Source organism: Neofelis nebulosa, chromosome 7, assembly GCF_028018385.1.
Source record: "Neofelis nebulosa isolate mNeoNeb1 chromosome 7, mNeoNeb1.pri, whole genome shotgun sequence".
In the NCBI taxonomy this organism is placed as follows: Eukaryota; Metazoa; Chordata; class Mammalia; order Carnivora; family Felidae; genus Neofelis; species Neofelis nebulosa.
In genome coordinates this window covers 448717-467545 of record NC_080788.1, presented here as the reverse complement: position 1 = coordinate 467545, position 18829 = coordinate 448717, and the positions used below count along the sequence as shown (strand labels likewise).

Below are 18829 nucleotides of genomic sequence, written 5' to 3'. Positions count from 1 at the left end.
CATCTAGTGGGTAGAGGCCAGATGGAGGCTAAAAATCCTACAATGTCTCTCCAGCACAGAGTTATCTGGCCACAAATGCCAATAGTGCCAAGGTTGAGAAATGCTGCTCCAAAGGTTTACTAGCAATGAATGTGTGACTGGGCATACCTTTTCATAGCATAGTTCCTTAGGATGATGCGAGATAAAGGCTGAGGCGTTCTGTGAAGGAGGCACGGCCCCCAGACTCTTGGAAACCAATGATGAACAAGGAGTGCATGGGAGGAAATGGTAGTGGGTGGGGCATTGCTGAAATGGTACAAAACTTCAAGGAGATCACAGGCCAAGTGAGAAAACCCTTGGGAAATCTGTTGTGGTACTGAACCAGATGGATTTCCGCATTTGTGAGCAGCAAGTTTTCCTGTCCAATTATGCCTCAACCAGCACAAAGGGGAAACAGTTTTCATATTTAGCCCATATTTACATATTCTTTAGTAGAGTATATTACTTCACACTGCAGAACTATATTTTGATGTTTCTCTACCTTACCAAAAAGGCTGGTTAAATGTTCAGTTATCTATAATAAATACTCTTGACTTTTTTCTTGCACGAATCTCTTTTGATAAAAACCAAGACAAGTGGATAAATAAGTAAACCTTGAAAGCTAAAAACAGTGCCAGTAACTTGATGATAGAAAGTGTGAGAAAGAGCCTAAATGTAAGAGTTAAACAGTAAAACTCCTGGAAGAAAACAGGACAGATTCTTTACAAGACTGGATTTGGTAGTGATTTCTCGGATATGACACAGAAGAACACAGCTAACAAAAAGTTGATAAACTGGACTTAATGAAAAGTTAAAAATTGTGTGCATCAGAAGACACTATCAACAGAGTGAAAAGGCACCCCAGAGAGTGGGAGAAAATATTTGCAAATCTTGTTTCTGATAGGAGATTAATATCTGGAACATATAGAGAACTCCTAAAACTTAACTAAAAACCACAATCAACCCAGTTGAGAAGTGGAAAAGAAAGGGCGCCTGGGTGGCTCAGTCAGTTGAGCGTCTGACTTCAGCTCAGGTTGTGATCTCAATAGCTTGGCTTGTGAGTTTGAGCCCCGCATTGAGCTCTCTGCTGTCAGCGCAGAGCTGGCTTCAAATCCTGTCTCCTTCCTCTCTGCCCCTCACCTGCTTGTGCTCTTTAAAATAAGCTTAAAAAAAAAAAAAAAAAAAAAAAGTGGAAAAGGACCTGAACAGACACCTCTCCAAAGAGACACACAAACGGCCAATAAGCACAGGAGAAGATGCTTCGCGTCACTAATCGTTACATAAATGCACATCAAAACCACAGTGAGATACCGCCTCACACACGTTAGGATGACTATTGTAAAAAAAAAAAAAAAAAAAAACCAGAATACAAATGTTGATGAGGTTGCGGAGAATTGGAGCCCCTGTGGGAATGCAAACTGGTGCAGCCATCCTGGAAAACAGTACGGTTGTTCCTCAGAAAGTTGAAAATAGAATTACTACAGGACCCAACAATTCCGCCTCTGGGCATATATCCTAATGAATCGAGGGCAGGGTCTCAAACAGATAATGTTGCTGTGAACATGGATGCACACGTATCTGTCACAGCCAAAATGTGGGGGCCGCCCCAGTGTCCCCTGCCAGATGAGCGGATAAGCAACACGAATAGACGTGCAATGGAACACGGCTGAGCCTTGAAAAGAAAGGAGATTCTGACGCCTGCTCCAACATGGCTGAGCCCGGAGGACACGATGCTGAATGAAACTGGCCGATCACAGAAAGACACATAGTGTGCACTTCCGCTTATACGGTACTCAAAGGTAGTCAAAACAGTATAATGTGGGTTTCAGGGGGAGAGGGGACAGGGAGTTGGTGTTCAGTGGGTGCGGAGATGCGGTCTTACAAGACGAAGAGTCCCGGAGATGGCCGTGGCGGCTGCACCACGATGACTATTTAACACGACCGAGCCGTGGGCCCGAACACGGTGAAGGTGGTACATTTTATGGCCAAGTGTGTTTCACACAATGACAACAAACGAGTGCCCTCTGCACGCCAGGAGGCCTCTGGCAAACACAGTTTGGTGCTTAAGCGTCATCCCTTGCCATCAAAGGTTGCAGAAACAACCCTGCTGTCCCCAGAATGCACACCAGGATGAAAACCCACAGAAAAATTCGATCGATAACCATGGCGACATACTTCCAATCATCTTGAATCTGGAAAACAGAAACAAAAGCAAAAATCGTGAAAGAGGAAAACGTAAAGCAGGAAGGGAAGGGCAGAGTGGACACATTTTCAGAACTGAACAGCGAATAAATATGTGGTGGCAGCGGAAGCCATTCTGCAAGAAACGCTGTTTCCTAATGGAGTCTGAGGAAACACTGTTCTCAAGTCCCCCTTTATGCATTACAAGAGGCAGGTATAAAATATTCACATTCGGTCTGTTTTGCATCAGAAATTTCTTGGGGCGCCTGGCTGGCTCAGGCGGTAGGGCGTAACAGCTCTTGATCTCAGGGCTGTGAGTTCAAGCCCTGAGTTGGGCATACAGCTTAAAAATAAACAAAAAATGAGACAACCAGAAATGTCTTCATGTATACATAACCTATTTTTTTCTAAACTGTATTCTAATTTATAAAGTTAGGAAAACCAGTTACTTGACTTGTGGACTCCTGGACTTTGTTAGAATAACTAATACAATCCAACCATCGTTTACCATTGCTTCAAAGTGCCGGTTCTTATCCAGTGTTAGATACTAATTTCCATTTAACATCTGTTCCAAAAGGAAATAAGTAAAGCAGGGCAAGGCCATCATCTCTCTCCCTCTGCCCCCTGGCCCTGCCCAGCTAACCAAATATCTTCTTCAACACTAAGGCCAAAGTATCGTGGAACTCTGAACAGTGAGAGGACAGGCTGAAAATCAGAAATAATTGCTGACAATAAAGTAAAAGATGGTAGAAAGAGCAAGACTAATTGTCTATAATACAGCCCTAATTCAGGCTTGAAATAGGAAGGAGAATTGTATGTTAATTACACTCCTAGACAACTGGCAAGACAAGGAAACTGTAATTGAATTGAGGAAGAGAGAACCAATGAATCAACTGATTTTGAAGAAATAATCACATAAAAAAGAGGCAGCATGTGATTTAGTGATTTAATTAAATACACTGAAATGGGACTGGGAGACAAGGATTTTCTTCTACTGCCATGAACTGGAGATGTGTCCTCCTGAAGATACTAAGGAATTTGGCTAAAATTAGAATTATAACACTAGTACTTTGTGTGAATTCCTAAGACTGGTTTCGAAGTGCCTCAAACACACAATGAACCTGTGGTTCCCACCCACCCCTACCAGCTAACCCTCCTAAGGCTGTAGCAGGTAGGCTTTGATTTTCATCGCAGCGTCTGAGAACCTGGGTAAGTTATGTGACCTCTCTTTGCCTCAATTTCCCCATCTGTGAAATGCAGGTAAGAACAGTACTCCCCTCAGAGGGTTATGATGAGGATTAAGTGAAATAATGTTCTGGCACAGAGTCCTTAATGAATAGTACCTATCGATAGTCACACTGATTAAAAAAAAAAAAAAAAAAAGATGACCCTCATCCAACCACAGATCTTCCTCTGACAGCAATTTGCACGGCTTTGCCTGGTGAACACAGACGGGACTCGAGTTTTCCACGTGAGCACAAATGTACTGCACAAACACAGCTGGGTGACAATTTGTGTCTAACTCTGAAAGTCCTGAAGGCATCATATGGGCCCGGAAACTTTGGGACTAATGATAACAGAGAAGCGTCAGGCAAAACGGTGAACTAGTGCAAGCCCTTGGCTCCTTCTCCTTGCCCGGCCCTAGAGATGATGTCCCAGAAGCAAGGGGAGCCCATATGTTAGAGGCTGTGGCACCGGCCGGGTTCCACTAGGGGGGCCAGAGGAGGGCCTCAGGGACAGGGCGGGGGTGGGGGAGATGTGGGCTGTGCTGCTCTCACCCCTACGGCTCTGCCTCTTTGCTCCCTGCCTGGTCCCAGCCCAGAGACGCAGGTAATGTGTGAGTGAGGACAGCCTGGCTGAGGTGAAAAGCTGGGAGGTTGAGAGACATCCCTTGAGGGACAAGGTCACCTGGAGGGAAGGAAGCACCTTTGAAGGGAGGCCTAGTCCAGTCTGGCCACATGGGCCTCCTGCCTTGTGGAGCCTCCCCAAATACCATCCAGCAAGGCTGATGCCCCTGACAAAGTGAGTTTACAGGCCTCAGAATACAAACATAACTATCTGGAAGGAAATTCACAGAACAGACAGGTTAAGGGTTTAAACTACAGAGGATACCCCAGAGATCAGAGAGAGAGCATAGGGAACATGAAGCAATGTCACAGAAGAACCAAGTAAAAATGTGACAGAAAAGTGGAGGAAAAGACTCAGGATGGGGACAGCTGGCAGAAAGGAACCCGTGAGGAGGGGTGAGGGTGGCAGGAAGGAAGAGGTGGGGGGCTGGAAGCAGACGTGTGCAGTTCAGGGAGAGACATGGGGGATGGGAAATCTTCACGGAGGAAACCTCGATTCTCTCAGAACCAAAGATGAAAAACCTCAGGATAAAATGGCTCCTAAGGATGCCGAACAGTTTAGGAGAGATCCACACCAACAGACTGTGTTTGAGGTCACTGGATTTCTCTACAAATTCCAGTAGCTTCCAGATAGAATCGATTCATCGCAAAGAAACAGCATTCAGATTAACTTAAAACTTCATTAGTGATACTGAAGCAAAAAGGCAACGGAGGAGGGTTTTTTAAGTATTTAAGAAAAAGAACTTCTAGAATTTTGTATCCAGCTAAACTCCCTTAAAAATGAGTTTTTTACACTTTTAAGCCTACAGCCCTCAGAAGGTTTAACCATGAACACTTGGGATCAAGGTGGGTCAGTGCGGAGAGAAAGCCAGGAGGGCAGGGGGGTAAGTCAGTGGTTTAGTGAAGATGACATAAAAAAAAAAAAAAAAGATATAGACTAGAGAAAGGGTTGGCAAAACCCAAAGCTGTATTCCCCCAAATCCACAACTGAAGCTCTGGTCATATCCAGTGTGGCCGGGCAGTAAGGAAGACCCGAGGGGAGGACAGTGGGGTCAGGGGCAAGATGCAAAGGAGTGAGGAGACTGGTCTGGAAGAGCTCGCCTGTGGGTCTAAGTCTCTGAGGCACAGCTTCCAGAACAGAAACGGAACACATGGCTTTCCAGCCAGCAGAAACAATTCAGACTTCCCAGTGCTCAGCACGAACTGAGGCAAAGAAGAAAAATGAGTGGGAAACATGCAATAAGATGACAGAAAGTTAGCCTTGATCAAACAGTAGTTACAGCAAATGGGAACTCCCAGATCACTGAGCAAAAGTCAGACTCTGGAAGGAATGAAAATATGCGCGTAGAGATACACGTGCACACCTGTATACAGATGTATACACGCAGAGACGTATCTGTGTGTGTCTATGCACGTGTGTCTCAGCCCAACAGGAGGCCAGCTATCTCAGAATGTCAGCTCAGAAGACCGTGGCTCTGGCCTGGGCACACCTCCAAGACTGAGAGAACTGCTCGCATGGTGGAGCTCACCCCAGGGTGAAAGACACACCGCCAACAAAGAGCGCTTCCGTGCGACCCCAAGTTTGCGTATTAACAGTAATTAAACTTCTTACTAATACGGCCAAACGTGAGCAAGCAGTGACCCACACGAACAGCCTGGAGAAGGGAACAGCCAAGGCAGGCAGCCACCATGGTGTTCCCCTGCCGGGAGGGCCATGGTAGTCACACACAGGCTCCCCACACCCTCAGGAGGCGGCCTGGGAAGGCAAGCCCTTCAGTGAGGTTCCTGGGGGCCACGCACAGTGCGAACCAGCCATGCTGAGCTGTAGACCCAGGAAGGTAAAGCCTCTCTGGAAAACCGTGTTGGTGGCGTGGCAGTCACACAACACAGGCAAAGAAGACCTTCTTCCGATAGCTCGAGTCTTCTCAGCATGGACAGACTGCGCTCTGCTGGCCTGTGGGCCAATTTCTATTTCTGGAAAAATGGGAGAGCTATGACCGGGCCCAAGTCCCCTGTGGTGACAGATGACCAGAGATGAGCAGTGGTTGCCCCTTGAGATGAACCACTTGCCACAGTTTGCCACTAATGTATCTTCTTGGCATTTGGTTGTGACTTCCCTTTTAGTAACAATCTTTAAAACGTCCTTTTGTACAATAGGTCTTAGACCCTCGTGAAACTAACACTTTGTCAGGTGCCTAGTAAGTAATTTTTGAAATAGAGTTAATTGCTGGTAACTTGATGGAGTCTTCAGTATTTGGATCTCAGTCTTTATTAAATTTTGCTACCTGAAATGATTCTTTTCAAGATGGATAAAGAAAGGGGTAGAGAGCACCTGCAAGCGTTGTCAGTGTTACACAAACGAGCGATGTTCACGGATCAGGTACTCATGCTCCAGCGGTTGCTTCAGCTGAAGTTAAAGGTGTGCCTGACTTGCTGGCTAAATTACAGGCTCAGCAGGAGGCTCTGCCTTTGTAGAGTCACATGGTGGGCTCACAGCTGTGCCGGTGGGTGGGGTGCACGGACAGACAGCTGTTGCTCTCTCTCTCCTGTTTCCTTCACTTTCATGTGCCATTCAGGGTATAATAAGAGGCCCCAGTCGTTCCCTGTCAACGGTAATCACCTACAGTGTGTGAGGAGCTGAAATGATCAGTTAGTTAGCTCTTTGCTAATAAGCAGCTTAAGGCAGAGCCAATTAATTTTAAAGCAAAACTTCTCATAAAATTATCAGATCTGATTCTGATAACCTTGGGGGTAAACAGGGTCAGGGAGCAGCCAGACATTTGATATTATTAAGTGTAAAACTTCACTATTTCTAATACTTGACATTAATTCTAGCATAAGATCTTCGGAGGAAATCGAAGTTCACCCAGTTAAAATAAATGAGCAAAAGAGTTTGACTAGATAATTCACAAAAGAAGATGTACAAATGGCCAGTAAGCATAGGAAGAAGATTCCTAATTGTTACTCAACAGGGAAAAGCTAATTAAACGGCGATGAGGGACCCCTTCACACATGTGGGTGAGGATGTGCGGCAGGTGGACTCTCAGACGTTGCCCAGGGTGGGGTGTCAATGCATCAGACACTTCGGAAACCTTACAGTAGCCGCTGAAGTTAAAAATACATCTCTCCAGTGATCCAGCAATCCCACCCCTAGGTGTACATTCGGGGGAAATGAGTATACGTGTTCACCAAAAGACGTGTAAGAATATTTATGGAAGCTTTCCTCACAACAGCCCCAAACTAGAAATAGCCCTTGTCCAACAACTGTAGAATAAACAAACAGAAGGTGGCGCAGCCCTAGCGTAGAATACCATCCACCAGTAAAAACCACGAAGATGATAAGCCTCAAGGCATTTTGTTGAATGAAACAGGTCAGATGTGAAAGGGTCTGTACTATGGAGTTCCATCTACATGAGGTTCAAGAAGAGGTAAAACTAACCAATCGAGGAGGTCAGATCAGTGGTTAGCAAGGGGGAGGGGCTGCTGCCTGGGAAGGGGCACGGGACACATCCCATGTGCTTGTTGCACTCAGGGTTACATGGGAGAACACGTAATGTGAAGACGTGTACACTTAACAGGCATACACTTTATACCTCAGTAAGGGAAAAAACACAATCAGAAAGTAAAAGCTGTCAAACCGGCTGGTCTCGTGCCCTTTTCCGGCTCATCTCCTGACAGAGTGTGTTGGCACTGTCCTGATGGCCCAGACGGCTGGCAGCTCAGGGGCCAACGCCAGGGCACACTGACGGGCTCTGTCGTTCCACTGTGCGCACGAGGGGACTGGCTCCGGTAAGTGAGGCACACGTCCAGGGACCCCTACCTGGTCAATGGAGGGGCCGGTCTAAGCACAGGCTGCTGACTCCTGACCCACCTCAGATGTTTGTCGAATGAACAAATGACTGATGTAATAACACATCCTTACCTCTTTGGCTTCATTTTGTGCTTTCATATTTTCGGCAATGTACTTGACACTCTGGATGGCGTCTTTGATTTCCGGTGACAGAGCAGATAGGGACAGCACAGCGTTGACAGTCTCAGAACTGGAGCTTCTCGGGAGGTTGGCACTGAAGTTTGAGATTTTTATTCTGCGGTGGTGGCAGTGGCCACACATCCCGTCCTGGCAGGGACAGCCTTCCTTGCAGCCTCTGGACTCCGTGTGGCTGAAGCAGTTCAGATTTGAGAGCTCAGCACTGTAGGAGGGCCTTGGCCTCTGGGTGTGGCCTTCGCTGCTCGCGGGCCTGGTCATGAACATGACCCTGGGAAGTACGTGCAGAAAAACAGTCTTCACCCATGCGGGCATGGTGTGCGTGGTCGGGGTTCTGTAGTGCACGTTGAGCACGAAGACGGTGATGACGATGGACAGGGTCACGAAAATCATGGTGAACAGGAGGTACTCGCCAATGAGGGGAATCACCAGCGAGGTGGAAGGGATCGTCTCGGTGATGACCAGGAGAAACACGGTCAGTGAGAGGAGGACCGAGATGCAGAGGGTCACCTTCTCGCCGCAGTCGGAAGGCAGGTAGAAGACCAGCACGGTCAGGAAGGAGATGAGCAGGCAGGGGATGATGAGGTTGATGGTGTAGAAGAGGGGCAGGCGTCGGATGTAGAGCGAGTACGTGATGTCGGGGTAGATCTCCTCACAGCAGTTGTACTTGATGTCGTGCTTGTAGCCCGGGGCTTTGATGACTGCCCACTCGCCGCTCTCCCAGTACTCCTTGAGGTTCATGGAAGAGCCGATCAAGACCAGGTCGATTTTTGCCTTGTCGTAGGACCAGGAGCCGAACTTCATGGTGCAGTTCTGGTAATCAAATGGAAAGTAGGTCACGTCGATTTTGCACGAGCTCTTAAAGATGGCGGGGGGCATCCAAGTCACCTCCCCTGTGTACTTGAGTAAAGCTTTGGTCTTGTCGTCCACCTGGAAGTCCCCAACAGCACTGCAGAGACAGGTGGCAAATGACACACAGTCATTACCATGCGGTCGCCCGGGCCAGCTTCTCACACCACCCGCAGTAGGCAGCAAGTGGTGGCTTATAAAACCACAGAACGGGAGAGCCCCATGTGCCATGCACGGTCACCCGGTCCACCTCCCCACTGACCGACGGGGACGCTGAGGCCCGAGGCTCCATTCCTGCAACAATCGGACATGCTTCCCCCCACCCCTGGCATGTCACTGGTTTGTTTTCAATATAACTTGGCCTTGATATCGACAGAGACCGTCTCAAGTGCCAGAAAGGGATTTTTCCCCCTTTAAAGAAATGAGATGAATGTTGTCCTCGAGGCAGGAAACCTTTGGGGATATCTGGCCCTCCTTCTGTTGCGGTTTGGATCCCGTTAAAGCCTCGTTCAGTCTCCACGTGGGCACCTCCTGTGTATGTGCACACACGTGCGTGAGGCCCAGCTGTGGGGAGCCCACTCCCACCATACTGAGCCCTGGCAGATGGACTCCCACCAGACCTGAACTGTGACCCTGTGTTTCCCCCCCCAACCCCCCCCCCCCCCAGGTTGAACAATCATGTTTTCTGATGCCTTGTCTTTCAAATCCAGCACAATGAGCTCCCGTGCCTTCAGTTTCCTGATCTTTCCCTGGTTTCTCTCCAGGTCTCGTCTCCCTGCAATACCCACACTCTCCTTTTATGCAGAGACCGATGTACCAAGTCCTGCATCTGAGAGAGCAGCCGGCCCTCAAGTGGTGGCCTTGCCCGGGGCAGGCTCCACACATGTCCCTGGGTCAGCTCTGCTGGCGGCATAGAGTTCAGACCCTTTAGAAGGAGCCACCACCCATCTGCCTGAAGAGCTGACGCACGTGACAGACCCAAACATGCAGGGATCTCCGTGTGTTCCTGCCGTGATTTAGTAACACGTGGAGACAGGAGGGGACGTGTCCTGCCCATGTCCTCCATCTGCTGTCTGGCCCTCCCCTTCCTGTGCCTCCGTGGAGCAGGACAGTTGCTACCAGTTAAGACCCCAGGCTGCCGCCTCCCTTTTGTCTGGTCGGCCGGTTTGTCCAGAGGGGCCCTGCTGGCTTTGTTCGTGTTCGGTCCTCACAACAGTCCTGCTGTGCCCTCCGTCCTCACATGGTAAGGGGAGGGGTGCGGGGAGGGCCCACGCCGCAGCCCTCACTGCCTTGGAAGACAGTGTCCTGGGTCAACAAAACGTCAGGACAGAAGGGGACCTCTTAGGGCGGCCCGCAGGCCTGCCCCTTCTGTGAAGACATTTACAGGGAGGCTGCTTTCAGAGGCAGAGGCCAGCCCACAGATGTAAAACACTGACCCAGTCCTTCACAGGAGCCCCATGCCAGCACCTGCCTTAGTCCAGCCCCTCGCTTTACTGACCAGGGATCAAAAGGTCAGAGCGCAGGGCCTCTGCTCTCTGCCACTGGTAGACGGGAAAGGCCAAGACCCTGCTGGGCCCTGGGGTGCGGCACAGCCTCAGCCACAGACAGGGCACCTGGTGGGTCTCGTGGACTAAAAAGAATGACCAGAAAATCCATGGTCTCGCCCTTGGGGTGTCCAGGTGATGGTCGGCAGTAAGAGCCAGCGGGGGTGGGAGGGGTCCAGGAGCCCATGTGCGAGGCTGTCAAAAAAGAGACGCCCAGGAGGGTGCACACAACCGGCTGAGGGCTCATTCTAAGGGAGACTGAGCTTCGGGGCAGGCAAGGGTGGTGAGTGGTGTGAACATTCTCCAAGTTCCCAGCAAAGAAAAGCCTGTGACCATGTCATCACAGTCAGGTTACATGCAGCCTCCCACGAGCGGGTGGGGGTCCAGTGAGCAACCCCAGGGCAGCCTGCCTGGACCATGCAGGATCAGCTGGAGGTGGTGGCCGCCAGGGAAAGAGCCCCAGGCACAGAAGCCACCAAGAAGCATCTGTCCCTCAGAAAAGAGGACCTCGGTCTGCGTTGACTCCTCAGCAAGGGGAACAGTGAAACACAGGCCTTACAGCTTCCAGTTTTGGGGAGGGAACCAAAAAGGTGGTGGGGCCCACTGGCGGTCTGCAGGGAAGGCCTTCGGGGGCTGGTGTGGGCTCGACGGTCCCCCCCCCCCCCGCCCCGCCCAGACTCCCTTCTGGAAGGACTGAGACCCGCCCAGAAAAACGCTGCTTAGGGTAGGACCCAAGTTAAACCAGGTCAGAAACAGGCTGAGAAGAGAAATATGGGTTACAAGCTGGAGAAGCAGGCATCCAGCAGCGGCTGGGCTCAGGCCCAGAAGCCTGCCTTCCCAGGGGCCCTCAAGCTGATGAAAAGAGACCCCCACCCACCCTGTTCCATCTGGGAGCCTGTCCTAAACGTTTAGCAAAGTCCACCTATTTCAACAAGAGCAGGGGAAAAGGATTAGATTGTATTGTAAGAAATATTGCAAGAAATGCGTGAAGATGAATATCTGAATCACAAGCAGAGAAGCCATAGCCCAACAGGACAGGCCCAGAACAGGTGACAGTGACAACCTACCTGGGATTACAGATTAAGAAGTGCTAAGTGATCTCTGGAAGCCATGAAGGAGCAGCATAATCAGAAAATGTTAAATAACCTGGCCAGACAACAGCAGGTGTATCAAGAGCCGACAACTTCGGAAAGAGTCAAAAACCATCTTAGAAGCAACGGCTAAAAGAAACAAGGTGCCAGAGAAAGTGCAGTCACAGGAATGAAACCAGAGAGAGAGAGAGAGAGAGAGAGAGCGAGCAAGTTTTACATCAAACAGGAACAAGAACTTGAGCAAGAAGAACAGAGAATGTGGGTGAGGTTCTGACGTACACGAAGATGGAGTTCCTGGAGAGAAAAGCCAAAGCAAAAGAACAAATCCTAAGACCCACAACTTGAAACCAGCTTTCCTGGAGTAAAGACGTGTCACATCTGTGGCACAGAGTCAAACAGCTGACTTTCCAGATGAAGGAAGAAGCCTTTGGGTGCCTGAGCTGAAAGAACACCCCCTGCCAGGATTGTGCCTCCCGGTTCGCCCAGGACAGAGCTGGTTCACTTTGTGGTCCCCACATGCTGATCGGCAGAGTCCCCCTTGTCTTCCAATGTCACCCAATTTGACTGGCATCAGATTTTGACAGCGACACTTCATACTGGAGCAGTCGGCATTTTTAGAAGATTTTCATGAAGGAAGATTTCAGCCAAGGAGTTTCTCTATCCAGCTAAGTAACCTGAACATATTCTCTAAAAAGGCTGCAGTGAATTATAAACACGTAAGAACATAAGCATCTTGTGCCCGTGAGCACTTTCTGAGGATCCTGGTAGAGAATGAACTTGAGAAAACAAACCATAGGGGAAGCTTTGGCACGAGGATGTAAAAGGTGTTTCTCCTGTCAACATGAAGAGACTCTCAACGGAGGATCAGTCCCGAGAAACGACTTCTAACTTGGAGGGGTTGGGTGACTTTCTTTACAACCTATCTTCAGTTTCAGACTCAAAGGAAATTCCTTATGATATTTGCTCCTCACCACATTCAATTTGAATCATTTCACTGTGATGCAGCACTGTTAAACTCATAGCCTAAAGTCCTCCAGCTGTTCACTCAAGATTGCCGGCTAGGAAACAGCTATAAAATTCAAGTCATGACACGGGGAGCCTGGGTGGCTCAGTCGGTTAGGCATCCGACTTCAGCTCAGGTCACGATCTCGCGGTCCGTGAGTTCGAGCCCCGCGTCGGGCTCTGGGCTGATGGCTCGGAGCCTGGAGCCTGCTTCCGATTCTGTGTCTCCCTCTCTCTCTGACCCTCCCCTGTTCATGTTCTGTCTCTCTCTCTCTGTCTCAAAAATAAATAAACGTTAAAAAAAAAAATTCAAATCATGACATTACAATTTTTGCACATTTTCTTAATTCTGGCTTAGCTAAAATTCTCAACACTCTGCCCAGTTCCCTAAGAGCCTGTGGATCAGAAGACTGGTAAGATTGCTCATGTTTTGCAAACCACTTGAGTTTACCTTGTCCCAGTTCTGTGAGGACTAAATTTATAAATACAAGTTGCCTGAAAGAAACATTTATGAATGATGTATTTCCTTGGAAAGCCAATAAATAAAACACGGCCCATCTTTGGAGTGGCTAAAGACCCTTCTTTTAGTCAGTGACCAGAAAGTGGGACTCAGCCAAAAACATAGCTTCTGCAGTCCTAATAGTTAAAGCATATGAGTTTGTACTAGTATGGCATAAAAACCTAAACACGGAAATGCTTTCAATCGTTAAAATCAGATTAATTCTATAGGAAGTGCTCTGCTGATAAATGCTTAATGGTTAAAACATAACCTTAGAGATAAAGCATAGGTATAAAAATGATGTTTTTCAATATCCAGAGAACAAACTAGTACATACTGTAAAACATCCATTAAATTTTATGTTTGCCGAGTAACAGCGCTTAAATGTGGAAAGAGGCCAGTTTAGGGGGCACCATGATGGGCAGGCTGCGCCTGGAGAGGAAGACGCTGTGAGATACAGCGGAGAGGCTTCCTGAAACTGCAGGCTCAGTCACCGGGGGCAGAGGAACCCAGTGGTCCGTGGTCCTGACCTACAGGGAAGGGCAAGTGCCAGTGAGGGCCCTGGCAGCAGACCGCCCTTCCTCCCCCCCCAATCCGGTCTGTTACTGCACATTTGGATATCACAGTTCATGCCTGTCCCCTGGTGTGTGGTAAAGTCCTGGAGTCAGGGTGGCTCTCTCCGGCATCTGGCCTATAGCAGGTGCTCAGTAAACACCTGTGGAATTAACATATCAATGAAGCCCTCTTGGGAAAGGTCCCAGGAAGGCCAGGCAGTCCCTTACTTGTTATACAGCACAATGTCCGGCTTCCAGATCTTCTGTGCAGGGACACGCATGAACTCTGCCCCATCATACTCAGAGGGGTCCCACTTCAGCTTGTAGTCATTCCAAATCTGCGGGGAGCAGGCAGGGAGAGAGGAGGCAGCAGAGGAAGGGCAGCACGGTCCCCTTCCTGGAAACCAGCTGTTCTGGGGAAGCCCCCACCTCCACGCTGCAGACCCCAGGAGCCCCACTTCTCACGTGGGCGCCTGTGGGGGAGATGGCACTGGGCTGGGTGTGCAAGCTGCTTCCCGGCTACCCGGAGACACTGCCTCCGTGGCTGGGCAAGCCCAGCCCCTCACCAACCAGTGAGGGTCACTAGTGCTTCCTCCAGTCAGTGCTGGTGCTGGCCAGGTCCGTGCCGTAAGCACCTGCCATTTACGTCCCTGAAACAGCTCTCCGGGAGCTTTTTCAGATGTGTTCCCCACTGGCAGGAGCAGGGTGCTAATGACACAGCCCTCTTCCACCTCCAGGTTAAGTGGGGCTGGTGTCTGAAGGGTTCTGGGGAAGGAGCCATGGTCCCACCGGGGCCTGAGAAGTGTGTGGGAATAGAGGCTGGGAGATGGGAGGAGAGACAGGTGAGCCTGTGGACAGAGTGCTGAATGGGCACCATGCCCTCCTGGCTTTCCAGCCTTCTGGGTGTGGAAAGGCTGTGTGGGCTGGCAAAGGGTCACACTGGTCCAGGGAGGTATCTGCCTAGATCTGGGCAAAGTCTTCCTGGCGGGGGTGGGTGGGGGGGCATGTGGAAGCCTGTTTCTTTGGCCTCAATCTGGACAGGAAAATCCAGAGCCCCTGCTCCCACTCTACCAAAGAAAGCAACAGCATCTGATTTGAACTGAAGGGCAAATTTTTGGCAAGAAGAAGGGAAGGAGGTGGCCTCAGGCACCAGCCCAAAGTCAGGGGCTGGGCTCCAGGCCCAGGTCTGTCCTGGTTTGCTGTGTTGCTGAGGAGGTCTCTCCCTCCAAGCTGCGATCTGTCATCTGTGACTTGGGGGGCTGACTTCCAGGGGGAGCGTGGAGTAGTGCATGTGACTCCAAGCCCAGGAAGAGACATACTAGGCAGTCACCCCGATCTGGGTTCACCAGAGTGAAGCTGGCTGTTTGGGCTCTTTGTGGGTCCCGCACAGCAAATACAAAAGACACCACCAGGGGGCAGCAGCGCCCAGGGTCCGCTCACTTACTTGTTTGAGCCACAGGTTGGTCTCCATGATCTGGTTTACTTCGTCCTAGAAGGAGAGATAAAAAGTGCACAGTGAATTCAAACAGGAGGCTGGTTCTGGGGAAGCCTCTTCCAGAAGCCCCGCACCCCATGGCCATGGCCTGCGGTGCCAGCACTCACCACCTTCACCAGCTGAGACATGGACACCTCAAACTGGATGATGACGGGGTCAGACACATTGGCTACAGGCCGGATGATCTCGTTGTAATCTTCGAACAGCCTCTCAAACAGACGGTGCTCAGCCTCGGAGGCGATGGCCACTGCAGGAAGTAATGGTCACTTTTCCCCTCACCAGGGACACCACCCACCTACAGCCTCCTTACCACGTGCTGGGGGTACTCTGTGGAGCTCCGGACTCCCAGACGAGCCCCACTCCCTCAAGTTACGGGCTGGGAAACTGAGGCCAAAAGACACATGAGGTCACGCTCCTCCAGGGAGAAACTGTGGTCACAAGCCTGGGCTGGAATTTGGAAAGATCTGGTGCAAATCCTGCCAAACTACTTGAAAGCTGTGTGAGCTCAGGCAAGGGGTTTAACCTCTCTGAGCCTCACTGTCTTTGCCTATAAAAACGCATCCACCTCACAGGGTTGTTCTAAGTGAAGTTCTCAGTGCTAGCACGCCGTAAGAGCTCAAGCACCACCCTTACCTTCAACGTCACTACGGGCATGGTGGGATGCAAACGCAGCCAGCTTAGGCCCGGCCACTTGCTACCTCCATGATGGAGAGATGGCCAGTCCACTCCGCACGCCAGGGCCGCCCAGGGTCACATGTTCTGCAGCCCAGGTCTGGGGCTCTCCTTCATCTGCCCAGGACCCCATGGACGTTTGGCCACCAACTCTCTGAGAAACTGGGTGTCTACGTGGCCCCCATGATCTTGAACTGAGACCCGTGGTTCCTGCTGAGTGTGTCTTTACAGGCTGAGCAAAGACTTTACCTCTCTGAAACCTTGGGGACCCCCTTTGTTCATTAGCCACACCCCAGGCCACGTGAGTCAGCTGTGTGCCTTCCCAGTTACAGAACTGAGGATAAACTGGGGCGGGGGGGGGGGAGGGATGAGGGGAATCCTCAGGGAAGTCGGGTTAATCTTGAAATGGGGTCTTGCCCGCTCCCCCCTCCCACACCCGGGAGAGGCCACAGAAGCTGCGTGAGCGGTGGTGGGGTCCTCAGCGTCCAGGGGTCAGAAACCGCGCCCTCCCGACAGGCTCCCCTTGCAGCCAAATCCCGGGCCCCTCGGTGTCTGCCGCCCTCCCAGACCGCCAGCAGGCCTTCCCGCAGGGTCACGGCAGGCTCGTCCGGGACGCGCCCCTCTCCGAGACCCGACAGCCGGAGGGAGGCGCCGCCGGGGGCGCGGAGAGGCGGGCGCGCCGGCCCCCCAGCCGCGAAGCGACGCCCCTCTCCCGACGGTGACACCCGCCCAGTCTTCAGCCCTCTCCGGCCTCAGTTTCGCCATCTATTCACAGGACGAGGGGGTGGGCGCGATGCAGACAGCGGAACCGACGGCCCTCCCGGCTCGCACCCAGACGACCCGGGGAGGGGTGGCCGGAGGGGAGACGGGCCTCCCCGACCCCGCACCGCCCGGCCCGCGCCCCTTCTCTGCCCTCCCTCCCGTCCCCCCCCCCCCCCCCCCCGCAGCCTCGCCCCTCCGGCCCTCCGGCCCCGCGCCCGTACCTGGCGGCGACAGCAGCAGGAGCAGGAGCAGAGGCAGCGGCAGCGCTCGGGGCGGCGGGAGCCCCGCGACCACGGCAGCGCGCGGGTGGGCGCCCATGCTCGCGGGGGGCGGGCGCGGCCAGGCGGAGGCGGACTCCCCGGCGGTTCCCGGCGCAGCCCGCCCGCTCCGAGCCGGACGCGGACGCGGGGCGCGGGGCGCGGCCCTGGCCCCTCCCGCCGGCGTGGGCGCCCGAGGCTCGCGGGCTGCGCTCCGCGGAGGAGGCGGGTGGGGGGCGGGGCGCGCGCGCGCGCGCGGGGGGCGGGCTCGGTCCGCCTCCCGCGGGGTCGCGCCCCCACCCCCTCCCGGAGCTGCGCGCGGACACGCCCTCCGAACGCGGCCTCCGCGCTCCGACGCCGCCGTTCAGTAAGTGCCAGGTGTATTGGGTGCGATACTGGGGTTCGTGTTTCGCCGGTAGTTTAGGAGGGGGCGGGGGCGTCGGAAGCAGTGTCGGCCCTGAGTTGGTAATAGTGGAGGCTCGACGCGGAGCACCTGCGGGTTCTTAGGCCACGCTGCTTTTGAATACGTTTGGAATGTTCCTTGGTGAACGGTAAAGAGAAAGGAGAGAGACACACAGAAAAAAATGAGGCTTCGAAATGGAGCCATCAGAGCGGCGCCTGCGCTCCCGCCCCGCTCCCTGCAGAGCCTCCTTCTCCGCGTCTACACTGCGCGCGGGGCTTGCAGAGCCTCCTCCGTGTCGACACTGCGCTGCCCCAGGGCTTGCGGTGAGCAGGCCTCCGGACCACCCCCCAGGGCCGGACCACCTCCGGCGCCTGCAGGTGAGTCCAGAATGGGTTGCTTACCCCCATTAAAACCAAACAGAAGGAGACATCGTACGGGACTCAGAATATAAGAATTGGGGCCAATGTCTCAGGCCCCCACTTGGAGCGTTCTCATTCTCAGGGCAAAATCCCCTTCATTTGGAAAAGATTGCAAATCAGATATACAACCAGGGATTTGTACCCAGTAGATATAAAGAGCCCTCAAAACTCAGAAGTAAGAATAGATAGGTATGAGGGTCTTGGTGGGGGTGCAAATGTTCTAAAACTGGATTATGGTGATCAACTTACTAAAACTCATTGAATTGTCCACTTAAAATGGGCAAGTTTTATAATATGTACGTTATACCTTGATAAAGTTGTTTTTAAAATCTCAACACTAAAATAACTAAAGCCCATAAGCAAAAAGAGAATTGGACACTTCACCAAAGAGGATATACGTAGGCTAAATAAATAAAATAGATCACATGAAAAGCGTTCAGTATCAGCCGTTAGGGAAAAGCAAATGGAAACCTGGCTGATGCACCACTGTGCGGCCACTGCGATGGCGAAAACAAATCAAAACGGAGGGCAGACCAGGGTCCAGAGCAGCCGTCTCTCTCACACCTTGCTGGTGGGGATGCAAACTGGCGCGGCTGCTCCAGCAGGTAGTGTGACAGAGTGACAGTTAGACGTACGTCCCCATATAACCCAGCGATCGCACTCCTGGGTATTTATCTTGAGGAATGAGAACACCGCTTCACACAAACTCCCACACGTGTGAATGTTTAAAGCGGCTCTTTTCGTAGCTGCCAAAAGCTGGTGCTTCGGCCCTCGCGGGACGGAGTGCTGCTCCGCAAGACGAAGGGACAAACCCTTGCTACCCTCAGCAGCATGGTTGAGTCTCAAAGAGGCCATGGTGCCGAGGGACAGAAGCTGCTTACTGTCTAGAGGTTACACACGCATGACTCATCGGCATGGCATTCTCGGAAGGACCAAGCCACAGGGATGGAGAGGCGTCAGTGGTCCGCTAGGGGCTTGGCAGGGAGGGAGGCGTCTGGGTGATGGGGCCCTCCTGCGTCCTGATTACACGAATCTACACACGCGTTAACGTTCAGAGAACGATACATAGAAAGTCACTTTTATTATGTAATTTAAGAAATGGAATCTTTAAAAGTCCCCCTCTATTCCACGGATACTTTAAGGGCCTGTCACGTGCCAGGCACTGGGCAAAAGCAGTATGTGGAAGGACCAGTCAGAGCATCTGGGAGCGAGACCCCTGAACCTGGCCTTGATAGAAAGCGGAACGTGACC

At 51.8% G+C, this 18829-nt stretch overlaps 2 protein-coding genes across 2 annotated transcripts in view; one reads left to right on the top strand and one right to left on the bottom strand.

The window, feature by feature from the left end:
• The window catches only part of CHRNA5 (cholinergic receptor nicotinic alpha 5 subunit), a 61821-nt gene extending 50121 nt beyond the window's left edge, over window positions 1-11700 (top strand). The window contains exon 7 of the transcript XR_009263719.1: window positions 9645-11700. The gene's annotated coding sequence lies outside the window, so the exon portion shown is untranslated. The remainder of the gene's footprint in view (window positions 1-9644) is intronic.
• CHRNA3 (cholinergic receptor nicotinic alpha 3 subunit) lies at window positions 1264-16943 on the bottom strand. Its single transcript, XM_058736277.1, has 6 exons — window positions 16721-16943; window positions 15173-15312; window positions 15015-15059; window positions 13799-13908; window positions 7969-8980; window positions 1264-2210 (listed from the first exon to the last, which is right to left on the bottom strand). Exons 1-6 carry the CDS (start codon window positions 16815-16817, stop codon window positions 2082-2084), a joined length of 1533 nt encoding a protein of 510 aa, XP_058592260.1. The 5' UTR covers window positions 16818-16943; the 3' UTR covers window positions 1264-2081.
• Between the last annotated feature and the right edge of the window lie 1886 nt (window positions 16944-18829).

What these genes read in the sequence shown, in the direction of transcription:
- CHRNA3 (XM_058736277.1), bottom strand. Translation starts at nt 16,817, where the DNA reads ATGGGCGCCCACCCGCGCGCTGCCGTGGTCGCGGGGCTCCCGCCGCCC. An exon ending in TGTCTCAGCTGGTGAAGGTG is followed by an intron (nt 15,060 to 15,172) that starts GTGAGTGCTGGC and finishes CTCTCCTTCTAG; the next exon opens with GACGAAGTAAACCAGATCAT. An exon ending in CACAAAATGAAGCCAAAGAG is followed by an intron (nt 2,211 to 7,968) that starts GTAAGGATGTGT and finishes TCTGTTTTCCAG; the next exon opens with ATTCAAGATGATTGGAAGTA.